Source organism: Tupaia chinensis, unplaced genomic scaffold (genome assembly GCF_000334495.1).
Source record: "Tupaia chinensis unplaced genomic scaffold, TupChi_1.0 Scaffold000013_1, whole genome shotgun sequence".
Classification (NCBI taxonomy): domain Eukaryota; kingdom Metazoa; phylum Chordata; class Mammalia; order Scandentia; family Tupaiidae; genus Tupaia; species Tupaia belangeri.
The window spans coordinates 3,433,941-3,449,855 of record NW_006159443.1 but is presented as its reverse complement, the minus strand read 5'-3'; the positions used below and the strand labels follow the sequence as shown (position 1 = coordinate 3,449,855).

Here is a 15,915-nt window from a genome sequence, read left to right as displayed (position 1 = left end):
TCTGGCATTTGTTTTTGCACATGTTGTGAATGCTAGTATCAGTTATTAAATAAAACATGGTTTCCCATCTGACTGCAATAGCATCCTTGTCCCTAATGACTTGATCTCTCTCTAGGCCACCTACTGCCGTATCCAGCGTTGTACTTGCTTATTCCCAGACCAGTGCCATACAGTGTTCATTGCTGTGGCTTTGTAAAATGTGTTAACAAGGGGTTTATAAAATGATTTTAATGGGGACGCTGAGACCAGGAGGTTAAGGGACTTGCCTTAGTGCACTAAGTTAGTGTCAAAGCTTGAAATAAATCCTATCTCCCAATTCCCCAGTTTAACTGTCTAAGATTTTTGCTATAGGGCACACGCACTCACTAGAGAGAGAGTGGGAGAGTGATTAATCACTCCCCAGGGGGCATGGTCATGCCACAATCCCTTCTCCCCCTTCTCCTCAGGATTTTGGCACACACATCCAGCATGTTTTTCAAACTGCTGGGTCTGGGACTCAAACACAGAGGCCATGTGGGATCCAGCGCCTTAACTACCACACCACCTGCTGGCATCTTGGTTTATAAACTTCAATTTAACAGAAACCGTTTAACACAATATCTTGTGCTAACAGCTTAACTCAGTTGGCTTTGGTTGTTGGAAAAGTCATGACGCATTTTTGAATAGAAAAAATACATCATGACTTTTTCGATGACCCAATATACAGAACTCAGAGTAAAACTATCTCTGGACATACGTTTGAACTACAGGTAACAGAAATAACTGAATTTGAGAATAAATATAAGGAAGGAATGGCCGATCTTGATTCCAATCTTTGAGAAAAGAAAGCTTACTCTTGCCTTTATTATTATTAAGGGACAGTTACAAGACTAAGTAAGGTGATGACAACCAAATAATAATTTTCTGATTTCTATCTTATGATTTATTTATTTTTTACATCAGACAGATACAGTGCCAATATTGTAACAAGGTTTGAGGGAGGCAAATCTCACATAATGGTGTGAAAACCTACTCATGCTTACGAACCGCAAAGGATCAGTACATAAATCTGATATATATATGACTCCATGTGAGACCTTTTTTTCATAAAATCCTTCCAATACCAATACATTTTAAAACTATTGTTCTAATACATAAACTCGTGTTGCCTTCTGTTCTTTTTTCTGTTCCTTTGATTTTTTTTTTATATTCTTCTGTTCCTTTGACTTTTTTTTTACTGAGATATAATTCACAGACCACAAAGCACACCATTTGGAGCATTCAATTCAGTCATGTGTAGCACCTTCGCAAGGTTGCACAATCATCACTGATTCCAGCCTGTTTGACTTATTTCAAAAAATTGACAAACCACAGTATAATTTCATTCAATAAATATCCTTTGATCCTTATGCAGTATTACTGCAGAAAGTGAAGCGTGTGTTAAGAATGACAACAGCAAGTTCTCAACCAAATAACCAGCTTTCAGACGGTTTCAATAACTGCAGCAATTTCTTTGAACTGTCTGTAGAAATTCTGGGGAGAAACAGAGAATATGTATTAATTTCACTTTCATAGAATATTTAAGTAATTCTTTTAATTATATCTGATTACCAGAGGCTATAAACCATATTAGGTTTGCATTTTATTAATACATCCTCAACTACTGAAGATTGCTATAAGAAACAAACAAGAGAAATTTAGTATTGCAAGCAAAATACTATTATAAAGTCAGATAATTAGCTCAGGATTAATTTTTTTTTTTTTTTTTGCTATAGGGCACGTGGGCTCACTAGACAGACAGAGAGAGACAGAGAGACAGAAAGCGAGAAATCACCTCCCGGGGGGATGGTCACGCCGCAATCCCTTCTCGTCCATTCTCCTCTCGGAATCTTGGGCACGCACGCACACGCGCCCGGCGTGAGTTCTAAGCCACTGGGTCCGAGATGCGAACGGCGGTCGACTACGTGGGAATCCAGCGACATAGCCATTATGCTAACTGCTGGTTCCCTGGATTAAATTTTTGAAAAAGCAAATTGGGCAGTTATTTTAAGATTCATAACAGCACTGTCTTAGACATGGAAGATAAAAACTAAAATGATAGGCCTATTCCAGACCAAAAACCATTCTAAATTTAATTACGACTATACTCCAGGGAAGTAGGGAGTATCTTATTTAAGATTATGGGTTCCAGACTGGCAGGTGGCGTGGTCGTTTCAGTGCTAGACTCCCACCTGGCCGACTGAGGTTTGAGTCCTGGACTTGGCAGCTTGCTTTCTCATTTTCTCTCTCTGTCTCTGTCTGGTCAAATTAAAAATTAATAATAACAATAAATAAAATTAAATAATTTTTAAAAGATTGTGGGTTTTGGAGCTAGCAGGTGGTGTAGTAGTTAAGGTGCTAGACTCCCACATGGCCAACCACCATTCAAGTCCTGGACCTAGCGGCCTGAAAATTACACCAGGCAGTAGTGCTGGCAGGGGCGTGGTAGTTAAGGGCATTGGACTCCCATATGACCAACAGCAGTTTGAGTCCTGGACCCAGCAGCTTACTTTCTCACATTTCCTCTCTTTCTTACTCTGTCCCTCTCTGGCCAAATTAAAAGGGAGGAAGAGCGAAGGAAGGAAGGAAGAGAGAGGAAGGAAGGAAGGGAGAGGAAGGAAGGAGCAAAGGAAGGAAGGAAGGAGTGAAGTAAGGAAGAGAGGAAAGAAGGAAGGAAGGAAGGAAGGAAGGAAGGAAGGAAGGAAGGAAGGAAGGAAGAAAATTACACCAGGCACAGGTACATGCATGCCTGCCCAAGATCCCAGGAGGAGAAGGGATTGCGGCATGGCCGTCCCCCTTAGGGGGTGATTTCTCACTTTCCCTTACTCTCTCTCTGGTGAGCACATGAACCCTATGGCAAAAACCTTTGGGGAGAAAAAAAAAGGATCATGAGTTCAATTTCAATAAAAGAAATCCAAACTTTTGGGGGGTAAAAAAGATCATGGGTTCAATTTTGATAAAAGAAACCCAGACTGGCAATGGCTTATATGGCAGAAGACTATTTCTCTGTCATTTAAATATTAAGTTGCCATGGTGGTTCTCCTATAGAAGGCATCTTTTTCTTTAATCTCAGAAGGGAGGGATCCACAAAATCTGTTTCCTTTTTTCTTCAGTGCCTTCAAGGAAGCTAGAAGACAAATTTGAATCTTAACTTCAGCAATTAAGATTTTAATGATTCATATATGTGTTTTTTTCTTTTGTCTTAATTTTATGTTTTGCTACTTAAGAGTGATTGAAGACCAGCAGGGGCGTGGAGGTTAAAGCGGCTGCTGCGTGGTTCAAGTCCTGGACCTGGTGGTTTGAAAACCTTGTTTGATGCATGTGTGCATTCCCCAAATCCCAACAGGAAACTGGAGAAGGGTATGTGGTGTAGTCATCCCCTCTGGAGGGGGGAGATTCTCATTTTCTCTCTCTCTCACTGGTGAGCACAAGCACCCTAGAGCAAAAATAAATAAATAAATAGTGTATAGGTATTAGGTTTTTTGGGTAAACATTTTTTATTTGTTATGATTTTGGGGCCACCCAGCCTGGGACTTGAACTGTGGTCACCCATGTGGAAGTCCAGAGCCTCAATCACCATGCCACCTGCCAACTCCTGTATTTTGCTTTAATTTATACGTAAATTAGTTATGGAATGAAGTCATGTGTAACTATAGCTTTAAAAATATACACTGATAGTAGTCAATGAAATTTTATTTAGCAATTAAAAAAAAAAGAAATGCTGCCAATGGGTCACCATGGATGAACACAGAGGACAACAGACTAAATGAAATAAGCCAGCCCAGAAAGGTATACACTGTATGATCGTACTTGCGTGTCAAATCTAAAAAAGCTGAGCTCATAGAAACAGAGAGTACAACTACGGTTGCCCAGGGCTGGGAATGGGGGGGAAGTGGAGAGATAGTGGTTAAAGGATATAAACGTTTAAGTTATAATGTATTGTCGGGTGGTTAAGGTGCTGGACTCCCACATGGCCGACTGTGGTTCAAGTCCAGGACCTGGTGACCTGCTTTCTCACTTTCTCTTCTTCTTTCTATCTCTCTCTAGTGGGCCCATGTGCCCTATAGCAAATTTTAAACTAATAGTAATAAATAAAATGGAGATAAACAATTCTTTTTATTTTTTTTTTGGAGAGGTTTTTGCTATAGGGCACGAGTACTCACCTGAAAGACAGAGACAGACAGGCAGAAAGAAAGCAAGAAATCACCCTCCCGGGGTGATGGCCACACCGGAATCCCTTCTCTTCTATTCTTTTCTTGGGATCTTGGGTACACACAAACAGGCACCCGGCTTGAGTTTAAGCCACCGTGTGTGGGACTCAAACTGTGGTGGACTACATGGGAGTCCAGCGAAATAGCTATCATGCCAACTGCTGGTCCCTAAACAATTCTTTAAAAAATGATAATAATACTGCATTGTTTACTTGAAATTTGCCAAGAGAGTACATTTTAATTGTCTCCACTACATGTACATACAAAAAAAAGACTTATGTGTGGCGACAGATTTCTGATTTGGGAATAGTGACACAGTGTGTACATTCAGGAAATCATCATGTTGCACCCCTTAAAAATCATCATGTTGCGCTATTTTTATTAGTCAATAATACAGCAATAAAACGGGGGGGAATTCCATTTGTGAGGGATTTTTTTTTTCCCTATGGGGGGAAAATTTTTTTTTGAGATTTTTGCTATAGGACACCTTACTAACCAAAGAGACAGAGAGACAGAAAGGGAGAATCACCGCCAGGGAAGGATGGCCGCACTGCAATCCTTTCCCCTACATTGTCCTCTGGGCCCGCAGGCCATCTACTGGTCCCTTATTCATAAGAAAATATATATATACACATACAAATATAGATAGCTTACATGCAAATTCTACATCCTATTTTATTTTATTTTTTTTTTTTTGAGAGAAAGATTTTTGCTATAGGATCCGTAGGCTTGGTGGAGAGACAGAAAGTAAGAAATCATCCCCCAGGGGGAATGGCCATGCCACAATCCCTTCTCCATTCTCCTCTCAGGATTTTGGGCATGCACTCACATGTGCTGAGCGTGAGTTTTAAGCTGTTGGGTCCAAGACTTGAACCGCATTCAACTCCATGGGAGTCCAGCAACTTAACTGCTATACCATTTGCTGGTCCCACACCCTATTTTTTTAAGGTTTTTGCCACAGGGCATGTGCATTCTACAAAGAGAGAAAGTGAGAGGATGAGTGAGAAATTGCTCCCCATGGAGGATGGCCACATTCCAGTCCCTTCTCCTCAATTTCATCCTAGGATTTTGAGTGTGCATGCACAACAATGCTGTGATTTTCAAACTGCCAGGTCTGGGACTCAAACTGTGGTTGATCATGTGGGAGTCCAACACCTTCACCACATGCCACCTGCTGCCCTACACTACACTCTTTACAGAAGGGACTTGAGAATCCATAGCTTTTGGTATTTCACCAGGGTTCTGCAACCAATCCCTCAAGGATATGGAGGTGTGCCCATACTGTTTTTTCGATCAGATCAAGATGGCTACTGGGAACCAGCAGTTAATGTAATGGCTGTCGCTGGACTCCCACGTCGTCGACCACGGTCCGCATCCCGGACCCTGTGGCTTAAAACTCATGCCGAGTGCGTGTGCGTGCGTGCCCAAGATCCCAAGAGGAGAATGGAGGAGAAGGGACTGCGGCGTGACCATCCCCCCTGGGGGGGTGATTTCTTGCTTTCTGTCTCTATGTCTCTCTGTCTGTCTGGCAAGTGCACGTGCCCTATAGTGAAAATCTCTCAAAAAAAAAAAAAGATGGCTACTAAGTGGTTGATTAATGGGTAGGTGACATATAAAGGGTAGATACATTGGACATGGCAATGATTCATGTCTGAGATGGGATGGCATGAGGTAATATCACACTACTCACAATGGTGTGTGATTTAAGACTTACGAATTATTTCTAAAATTTTCTATGTAACATTTTTGGACTACAGTTGACTTTAAGTAACTGAAACTGTGGGTCAAGGAAGACTACTGAACTGCATTAGTTAAATCTTTAGCTGATAAAACCAGTCAATAAGCACTGGTGCTCTGATCTGCATTTTATAAACATAATTAGTCAGAAAATTCAGGCTCAATGCTATTCAAAGAAAAGATTCATTTAGCCCAACCTTCCTAAATATTAATTCCTAAAGGAATAAGAGCGAAACCATTAACTGCAAAATAAATATTCTGCCAGGGAAGATGAAAATTTCCTAATTACATTCATAAAGGAGTACTGTTAAAGTGATCAAACAGCTCAGTACACAAACTCAGCCCATTATATGGAAAATAGTTTATCATATTCTCAAAGCAAATAAGTTCAGATCTTTGGGGTATATTAATCATTGTAAAGTACATCAATCTGCAAAAAAAGATCATTAAAATGTTCCGTTAAGCAAGATTTCACTTATCTATTTAAGTAGCAATTACAAAAAAATGAACTAAAATGGAATGAATGAAATCACAAACCTGAAACTGTGGAATTGTCATTTCAAAGCACTTGTTCTTTACTTGCCCTGAATGATCCGCCACTTTTAGCATCACCGCCACATACGGATATTTAAGGGATCTGCAACTGTCGGAGCTCACAGCCATCCCCAGTTTCCACTGAAAATCTATGAGCTTTAATAAAACAGTACAAAAGAACATATTAGCAGTAACAGTGCCTCGAATCCAGGATTTATTCAATTTCACTGCTCTCTCACTGGCAGTTTTGACACTGGTCAGAATAAAAGAAAATACCTCCATTTTCATATTGCTAGAGGAAGAATAATGAAATTAAAATGGAGTGGTAATAAGGGATATAACAGAGTTAGGAAACAAAGCTGTCCTAGTTACAAAAGGCAAAAAGTTAAAAACAAAATCTCTACCACTTTGTATAGTGGGAGAAGAAAGAGGTGTCAGCGCCGTTTTGTTTTGTTTTGAGAGGTTTTGCTATAGGGTGCGTGTGCTCATCAGAAAGAGACAGAAAGCGAGAAATCACCCCTCAGGGGGATGGTCACGCCACAATTCTTTCTCCTCCATTCTCCTCTTGGGATCTTGGGCACGCATGCACATGCGCCTGGCGTGAGTTTAAGCCACTGGGTCCGGGACTCAAACCACAGTCAACTACATGGGAGTCCAGTGACATAGCCATTACTCCAACTGCTGGTCCCAGAGCTGGTTTTAATAGGCTTACATTTTGTCCCTATGCTTCAAGGAACTCTAAATGCTCTGGAACATGTTACCTCAGTTTCCTATTCCAGAAATGCTGTCCCCCATTCCATACCCCCAAGTTCTGTGTCACACGATTGGAAAAACAGACTGAGAAATACAGGGGAACCGGGTCCAGCAAGTGGCATGGTGGTTAAGGCGCTGGACACTCCCACATGGCTGACCATAGTTCAAGTCCCGGACCTGGTGGCTTGGTTTCTCACTTTCCCTTTCTCTCTGTGTCTCTCTCTCTGGTCAAATTAAAATAAATGAATGAATAAATAAAATTAAATTTTTTTAAAAAAGAAGATGTAAAAAAAATTAAAAAAAAAAAAAAAGAAAGAAAGAAACACAGGGGAACCATTCCAGTTCCTTTACTCACCATAGTCCTTAGGTTCAAACCTTTTATTAGCACACATACTGATGAGGTGAGTTTAGATTTCATCAGTGTTCACGAGGGGTGCTTGCCTGGTGATGAGCACGCTATGCAGCTCACAGGTACTAAATGCCTCACTGAATCACCATAACCTTGTACCTTGTTATTTCCATTTCAAGGATGACACATCTGAATTTCAGGTAATATGGGCAAGGTCATATGGTTTTGAAATCAGAACTGAAACTAAACTCTGACTCCAAAGACTACATACTTACTGAGTACTGGCTACATCAATATTTTTAAATCTAATTTTTGTCAGTGATTATTCAGTGTTGCCATACCAAAAAACAGAATTAGATAAACACAACTCTTAATAAGACCATGGGTGGAGGAATTGTGTCTATTTTGTTTTCAGAGCTTAGTTAAGACAGGTGCCTGGTACATAGCAGGCACTCAGGAGATACTTGCAGTTTGGCTGGACCTTTTGCTACCAAATGAATGAAGACCAGGCAAAATGTTTCGCTTGTTAACATATTCCTTTGCCTAAAAGTTGGGATTGGCTTAGAGGCCAAAATTTCCTCCTGTCTCAAGACTGGCTTTGGACCAAACTGCTACAGCATTTAGGCTAAACTGGTGCTGGTAAAAGGTTAACACCTTTAATAATAATAAAGATCGTACTCATTAATTTTTTTTTTTCTTTTTTGGAGAGGTTTTTGCTAGAGGGTGCGTGCACTCGCCAGAAAGACAGAGACAGACATACAGACAGCGAGAAATCACCCCCCAGGGGTGATTCTCCTCCATTCTCCTCCCAGGATCTTGGACACACACACACACATGCGCCCGGCATGAGTTTAAGCCACTGGGTCCGAGACTCGAACCATGGTTGACTACATGGGAGTCCAGTGACACAGGCATTACACCAACTGCTGGTCCTTGTATTCATTAATTTTAAAGAAGGGTTCTCCATATGAAAATAAAGAACAGTAAATAAAACCACAAAAAAATTACAAATGGCTAATAAATATATGAAAAGGTGTTCACCTTCATTATGAAACATGGAAATGAAAATGAAAACCATGAAATTACTGATAAGCCCCTACCAAAATGAAAAATCTATAAGCCTGATGATTTCAAAGTACTGGTGCAAAAGGATATCAAGTCCATGGAAGCATCATATGCTTGTCTAAATCGGGCCAATCTTTTGGAATAGTGGCTTTTCCTAGGAAAACTTAAGTTATGAATACTGTGATCCAGCAATACTAGTATGGATGTACCTGTGAAAAAGAGGGCTGGCCCAAAAGCACAGCAGTTACAAAGTACTGTGTATAAGGAGCCAGATCCCACATGGCCAACTGTGATTCAAACCTGGCCCTGGCATCTGGAAAAATCGTGCTGGGCACATGTGAGTTCCCACAACACAGCAAGATGGAGAAACAAAGGCAAAAGGACTGTGATATGACAACACTCCATGGGTGACGGAGTTCGCTCTCTCTCTTTCAGACATACATATCCTCTCGCCATTAAAAACACATGCACACACATTGGACCAGCAGGTGGCATGCAGTTAAGGTGCTGGACCCCTCATGGCCAACTATGAGGTTCAAGTCCCACACCTGACAGCTTGAAAATCATTTTGGGCATGTGTGTGTGCATGCTAAAAATCCTGAGAAAAGACTGGAGAAGGGACTGCAGTGTGGCCCTCCCCCCTGAGGGATGATTTCTCACTTCCCTTCTGTCTCTCTGGCAAACATGAGTGCCCTATAGCAAAAATCATGAAAAAAAGAAAAGAAAAAAAGACAGAAAAACACAAGACACATATGCAAGAATATCTGTAGTAGCGTTATTCATAATAACCCTAAACTGGAAACAACCCAAATGTTCCTAATAAAATGAGTAAATGAAACGCCATACGGCAATGAAAAGAAATGAACTTCAGTTACACTTAACACTGAAAATATTAAAAGAAACAAATCAAAAGGTTATGTGAAGGACCTGGCCAGTGGCATTATGGTTGAGGGCACTGGAATCCCACCTGGCCAACCGTGGTTCAAGTCCCAGACCCAGCAGCTTGCTTTCTCACTATCCCCCACCCCACTCTCTCTCTCTCTCTGGTCAAATTAAAATAATAATAAAGTTAAGTAAAAAAATTATTAAAAAAAAAAAAAAAAAAGGTTATGTGATGGGCCAGCAAGTGGCATGGTGGTTGGGGCACTGGACTCCCACAGTTTGAGTCCCAGACCTGGTGGCTTTCTCACTTTCCCTTTCTCTCTGTCTCTGGTCAAAATTTTTTTTTTAAATAAAAATAATAATAAAATACAACAAATCATTCTAAAAAAGAAAACAAAAAGAAAGGTTATGTGAGTTAACTCACTTAAACTTGAGGAAAAGGAAGCAAAACTATGAAGAAATAAGAATATGAGTGTCCCAAAAGGACAACCATACCTCTAATGTAGAGGGAGGGGGATTAACCAGGGAGGGCCAGGTGACGAGCTTCTGGGATACTGGTAATGCTCCATTTCTTGTCTTTTGACTATGGTTACACATAGATTTGCTTTAGAATGATTCATTAAACTGTTCATATTTTATGCACTTTTTTGGCATTCATTATTTTGTACAGGGAAATCAGAAACAATCACTGAACACCATATTTCTAACTGAAAGGAAAATTTTATTATAGCATGGGAGATCAGAGAAAATTTTCAAAGGACATAAGCTTTAAGCTCTGTTTTGAAGGATAAACAGGACTAGGATTGAGAGAAAAATATGCTTTTTTTATATATTTCATAAATATATATCTAGCAAGGAATAAACACTTCATAAATACTAAGCTGAATTAACTAACTATAGTTGAAACAGTCAACATGTAATTAGAGAGAGAGCATTTATCTGTCTTAAGGTGGGAGGCTCATGTGAGGAAGTGTGAAAAATAAAATTGACAAAAGTCATCAAAAAGCTAATTAATTCTTCACAAACTGAGCTCTGAGGTTGCCAAAATACTCTCATATATTCTATCTTGGTAATGAAGACTCATCACTTGAGCCAACCAAGAATAGGGGATGGACCATGGCATGGGGATCCCCAAGGGGGGAGCCATTTTTCTTTCTTTCAAAGAAGAAATGAATACATAATTTTTTTAAACTAAAAAAAAAAAAAAACGCATAACTTAAAAAAAATTTTAACAACAAGATGATGTTAGGGATATCTAATTATAAATGTACAATAAGTGGTGAGAATAGAATGCAGGTAAGGTCATAGAGAAGTTTATATTTCAGCTCAAGGACAATATCCAAAAATCAAACCAGAAATTTCTTTTTTTTTTTTTTTAAGTGATTATTTTATTAGGGCCGGTAAGTGGCATGATGGTTGGGACACTGGACTATCACATGGCCAACTGCGGTTTGAGTCTCAGACCTGGTGGCTTGCTTTCCCACTTTACATTTCTGTCTCTCTCTGGTTAAAGAATAATAATAATTAAATAAATGAATAAATCTTTTTTTAAAAAAAGATTTATTCATTTATTTAATTATTATTATTCTTTAACCAGAGAGAGACAGAAATGTAAAGTGGGAAAGCAAGCCACCAGGTCTGAGACTCAAACCGCAGTTGGCCATGTGGGAGTCTAGCGCCCCTAACTACTCACTACACCACCCGTCAGCCCTGAAATTTCTTCTTCTTACCCTTATTCAGCTTTGATGAGAAATTTCATTGTTACTATCCTCAGTAAAATAGTACAGTAAAATATTGCCTATTTGACTGTCAGGATCTATAATAAAACTGAAACATCTATAACACTTCAAGCACAAAGGCAATCAAGGAGCATAATGTTGGAATCCACTGACCATTAAAACAGTGAAACTGTCAGGTGAGGAATGAAGAGCTGCCATCAAGGCATTTATTGTGTAAAGGTAGATTCATGAATAAAAGAAAGCTAGGGGGAACCAGCAGTTAGCGTAATGGCTATGTTGCTGGACTCCCATGTAGTTGACCGCAGTTCGCATCTCAGACCTGGTGGCTTAAAACTCACGCTGGGCGCGTGTGCGTGCATGCCCAAGATCCCGAGAGGAGAATGGAGGAGAAGGGATTGCAGCATGACCATCCCCCCTGGGGTGGATTTCTTGCTTTCTGTCTCTATGTCTCTCTGTCTGTCTGGCGAGCACACGTGCCCTATAGCAAAAACTCTCCAAAAAAAAAAAAGAAAGAAAACTAGGATTAGGTTTATGAATTAAGAATTTCCAAAATTCTAAACTCAACATTTACATGCAAATTAGAAGCAAACCTTCTAATAAATGTGATTTAGCCTTAAATAGAAATTAATGGCACAGATTTAAAAGACGTGGTCTAATTTAGACAGCAAAATTCATTAATACTGCTGGGTGGGAAATCAAGTTTAAGAGAGAAAACACAGACATCCAGTTGGAAGGCTACTACAATATTCTGAGAAAGATGATAGTAACTTGGACCCAGGTAACAGCAAGGGGAGGTGAATTTACAGTACGTGTCTTTTTAAGTAGAGAAAACAATATACTGATGTATAATCTGAGAGTTGTCAGAAAAAAAAGTGGTCCCAAACTTCCAACATCAACTTCAAGGGTTTAACCTTAAGCAATCAGATAAATAGCATGACTACTTACTGAGATGCGAAACACTGGGAAAACAGATTGGGACAAGGATATCGGAGGCAGTGAGAATAAAGTCTGTGGTATTGAACGTTTTACAATTGAAACGCCTCACTTCCAAGGGAAGATGACAAGAAACTAATTAATGAGCATGAGATTCAAGGGAGATACTGAAACTGAATATATACATTTTGAATCATGAGCATGTAGATAACTAAAACCATTAGACTGAGTGATAACTATACTTCAACGCATTACAAAGAGGATCTAGCAAGGGAGCCTGATAAAGAACCACCAGCAAAGTAGGAAGGAAATGAGAATAACTCTGAGAGAAGTGAAGATGGTGTTTTAAGGACATCAACTGTGTCAAATAGTGCTAAGAAGTCAAATAAGATGAGGACTAGAAACTGGGTGTGGTAACACAGAAATCAGTGACAACCCTGACAAGAGTGATGGGTATAAAAGCCTTGGTAAATTGGGCTTCAGAGCAAAGAGAGGCCCAACTTGGTGGTGCCATCAGTAGTTGAGAATAGGATCCATACACTGAGCTCCCCTCTCCCCTTCACCTTATCTCCCTGACACCCAGCTATTGGTTCAACTGGGCCTTCTGAACATCTTGTGACCTTTACCTTCACCTCACAGAATTAGCTTATGGCTGGGCGACATTCCAGAGGTACACACTCCCGCACACATTAGCATCACTAAATTAGGGGCACTAAATCCTAAATATACTATGCTGATTCTATTCACCAATAGGGTAACCTTCAAGCAATGTACATACAAACCAGACTCCTGTCTTAAGAGGCAGGGAGCCTGCAGTGATCTTTAATTGATTTATAAATAATTTGTTATTGTGTAAAACCTGACCCTGCGATCACAGCAGCACAGACCATTCTCCACCTGGCCTTCAGCAGAATCTTATTTTCCCCAATATGAGTAAATTTATGTCTTCTGCTAAACTTCCAAGTATGTTCTTTGGAGTCAGTAAACATTATAGGCAAGCCCTCTAAGATTTGGGGCTCCCCCAGGACAGTAGCAAGCTGAATTGTGGTACTGGAAGCCATATGGCTAACTTTGGGTTTAGATACCCACGTCAGTCTGAGAACACACTGGAAACGTGCACATGTGCCCAAGATCCTGATGACTGGGAGGGCTGGAGAAAGGGGAGCATAACACGATTAGACCCTTACAAGGATGTTTCTCTCCTACATGAACACATGAATAAGATACTTTTTAAAAGGTTGATATTTCAATTTGCTCAGTTTCTGCTTATTAAAAGACAGTGATGACTCCTGGGACCAGCAGTGAGTGTAATGGCTATGTTGCTGGACTCCCATGTAGCCGACCACGGTTCGAGTCTCAGACCCGGTGGCTTAAACTCACGCTGGGCATGTGTGCATGCGTGCCCAAGATCCCAAGAGGAGAATGGAGAAGGGACTGCAGTGTGGCCATCTCTCCTGGGGGGTGATTTCTCGCTTTCTGTCTCTCTGTCTCTCTCTGTCTTTCTGGCAAGTGCACACACCCTATAACGAAAACCTCTCCAAAAAAAAAAGAGAGGCAGAGATGACTCCTAAACTCCTTACATACTGGACTAGAAACTAGATGTCTCTCTATTGCTTTTTATGATGGTCATTATAAAGATTTTAAACATCTTCATTAGACTTATTACAAGGTACCTTATAATTTGTTGTAAATGACATCTTTTTAAAAATTTTACTTTCCAACACTGTGTCTGAACTATAGAAAAACAACTGTATCAACTTGCTAAACTCTCATATTAATTATTTGTAAATTATCTTGGCTTTTCTACTGCAAATACTCATATAACCTGTGAATGATGGCATGGAAGGGGTATTTAAGATCTCTCAAACAGGTCCACATCCTGATCCCTAAAATCTGAGTATGTCATGTTCCCTGACAAAATGGGCTCTGCAGATTTGACAAAAATTCAGAATCTTGAAGTAGAATGATTTTCTTGGATTATCCAGGTGGGCCCAATGTAATCACATGGACCGTTACAAGAAAGAAGGGCCAGAGGCAGAGAAGGCAATGTGACCACCTAAGAAGAGGCTGGAAAGAGGTGCTATGAAGATGGCAGCAGAGACCACAAGCCAAAGAAGGCAGGAAAGCTTTAGGAGCAAGAAAAACAAGGGAACAGACTCTCCTCTATAGCCTCCAGTAGGAACATGGCCTTACACAAGTCACTTTAGTCCTATACAGCTAGTTTTAGACTTGTGAACTCTAAAATTCTAAGGTAATATTGGATCATCAGAAAAGTCATGTGTTTTTCTATGCAAAAATGCATCATCAGTTTTCCAATAACCATTTAAGTAAAACAGCAGAAAAAAAATTCAACTTAAAAAACTCTATAATCTAGTTAATTCCGTTTCTGGATTTCTTACACAAATACATGACATAATGTAAGTGAGTAGGATAAAATGATTTATTAGACTGAATCAAAATGCACTAACTCATGTAACTCTAAGCAAAGCCATGTAGAAGGCTGCTCTCTCCAAATTCTCCTACCTCCCAGGAATCCTCAAAAGTGACAGCAAAAGTAGCTGCTGACCCAGACAGAGCAAGCAGCCAATCTTCTCGGCCCCTGCATTCTCTTCATTTCTTACTTAACTTTTTTTCTTTAATTATTTATTTATTATTTTTTTTTTTCACATGAGTTTTGGCAGAGAGAGAGAGAGAACAGGCCACCAGGTCTGAGACTAGAACCTTAGTCAACCACGTGGGAATTCCAATGCCTTAACCACCATGCCACCTGTGGCCCCTTTACTTCACTTCTATTAACACATAGTTTTGTGTGGACTTGGGTTAACTTCTCACCTAAAATAATATAGTTTTAGTACTCTTCTATGAAGTGTATTGTAAGTCATTTGTCTAAAAACGGTTTACCAGCTGAAACACTACAGGTACACTTAAACAGGCCAGAGATATACTTTAAAAAGTCAAATCCCTACTGCTAGCATAATATATACTCTAAAAAGTTAAAAAGCTACGTTTAAAAGCTAAGTCTTCAAAGTAAAGGCTAAGAAAATACTTGCAGTGACGTATCTGTTAACTCCTCCTATACGCATCACGCTCTATTATAAAACACTTGTGTATTTCGTTATTCGTGGCCTAATGAAAGAAAAACTCGTCACCCGCATTCTGGGGCTGGGACCGGTGGGAAAGGCGGCTACCATCCCAGGTGCGAAGGGGAAGGGGCAATGCAGGGAGCGGACTGAGGGTCGCTCCTGGCCTAGGGTTAGAACCCGCGACGGATCTCGGTGCACCGTCCTCCAGCCGTGGGGGCGGGCCGGTGGCCCTGGCCCAGAGGATGCCACCTGCAGACAGGGCGGGGCGACCGCTCACTCACCTGGTTGGTGACCTGAAACGGAAGCAGAAAACAATTTAGGGAAAGGTCTCGGGACCGAGCCAGCTCTTCCCGCTCCTTCACCGTCAGGACTTACCTTGGATTTGGCATCCAGCGGGGGCTCCCCCGACCCCTCCATGGCGGGCGCTACAGTTCGTTCTGCAGAGCCCAGCGGACCCTCCCCGGGTCCACCCTTCCGCTTTCTCTTCCTCCCTCTGCGGTCCGGCGCACGCAGCGAACGTGGAGGGGGAGCATAAACAAACATCTCTAGATCACTCTAACTCCTTTTCTCAATTACACATCAGTTTTAGGGAGATATCCCATTATGACACA

At 40.6% G+C, this 15,915-nt stretch overlaps 1 protein-coding gene and 1 non-coding gene across 2 annotated transcripts; both read right to left on the bottom strand.

Annotated features, from left to right (window-relative positions):
* Nucleotides 1–896: 896 nt before the first annotated feature.
* Nucleotides 897–15,820, bottom strand: COMMD6 (COMM domain containing 6). The gene is made up of 4 exons (XM_006139969.3): nucleotides 15,680–15,820; nucleotides 15,586–15,597; nucleotides 6,504–6,656; nucleotides 897–1,512 (listed from the first exon to the last, which is right to left on the bottom strand). Exons 1-4 carry the CDS (start codon nucleotides 15,719–15,721, stop codon nucleotides 1,462–1,464), a joined length of 258 nt encoding a protein of 85 aa, XP_006140031.1. The 5' UTR covers nucleotides 15,722–15,820; the 3' UTR covers nucleotides 897–1,461.
* Nucleotides 937–1,036, bottom strand: LOC114006820 (small nucleolar RNA U13). The gene has a single exon (XR_003548494.1). It is a non-coding gene; the product is annotated as a small nucleolar RNA U13 (small nucleolar RNA).
* Nucleotides 15,821–15,915: the final 95 nt, after the last annotated feature.

Bases quoted from the DNA above. Each gene is read 5' to 3' on its own strand.
- COMMD6 (XM_006139969.3), bottom strand. From the start codon at position 15,721: ATGGAGGGGTCGGGGGAGCCCCCGCTGGATGCCAAATCCAAG. The intron at 1,513-6,503 runs GTTTGTGATTTC...GTTTCTCCCCAG, and splicing joins TGACAATTCCACAGTTTCAG to AATTTCTACAGACAGTTCAA.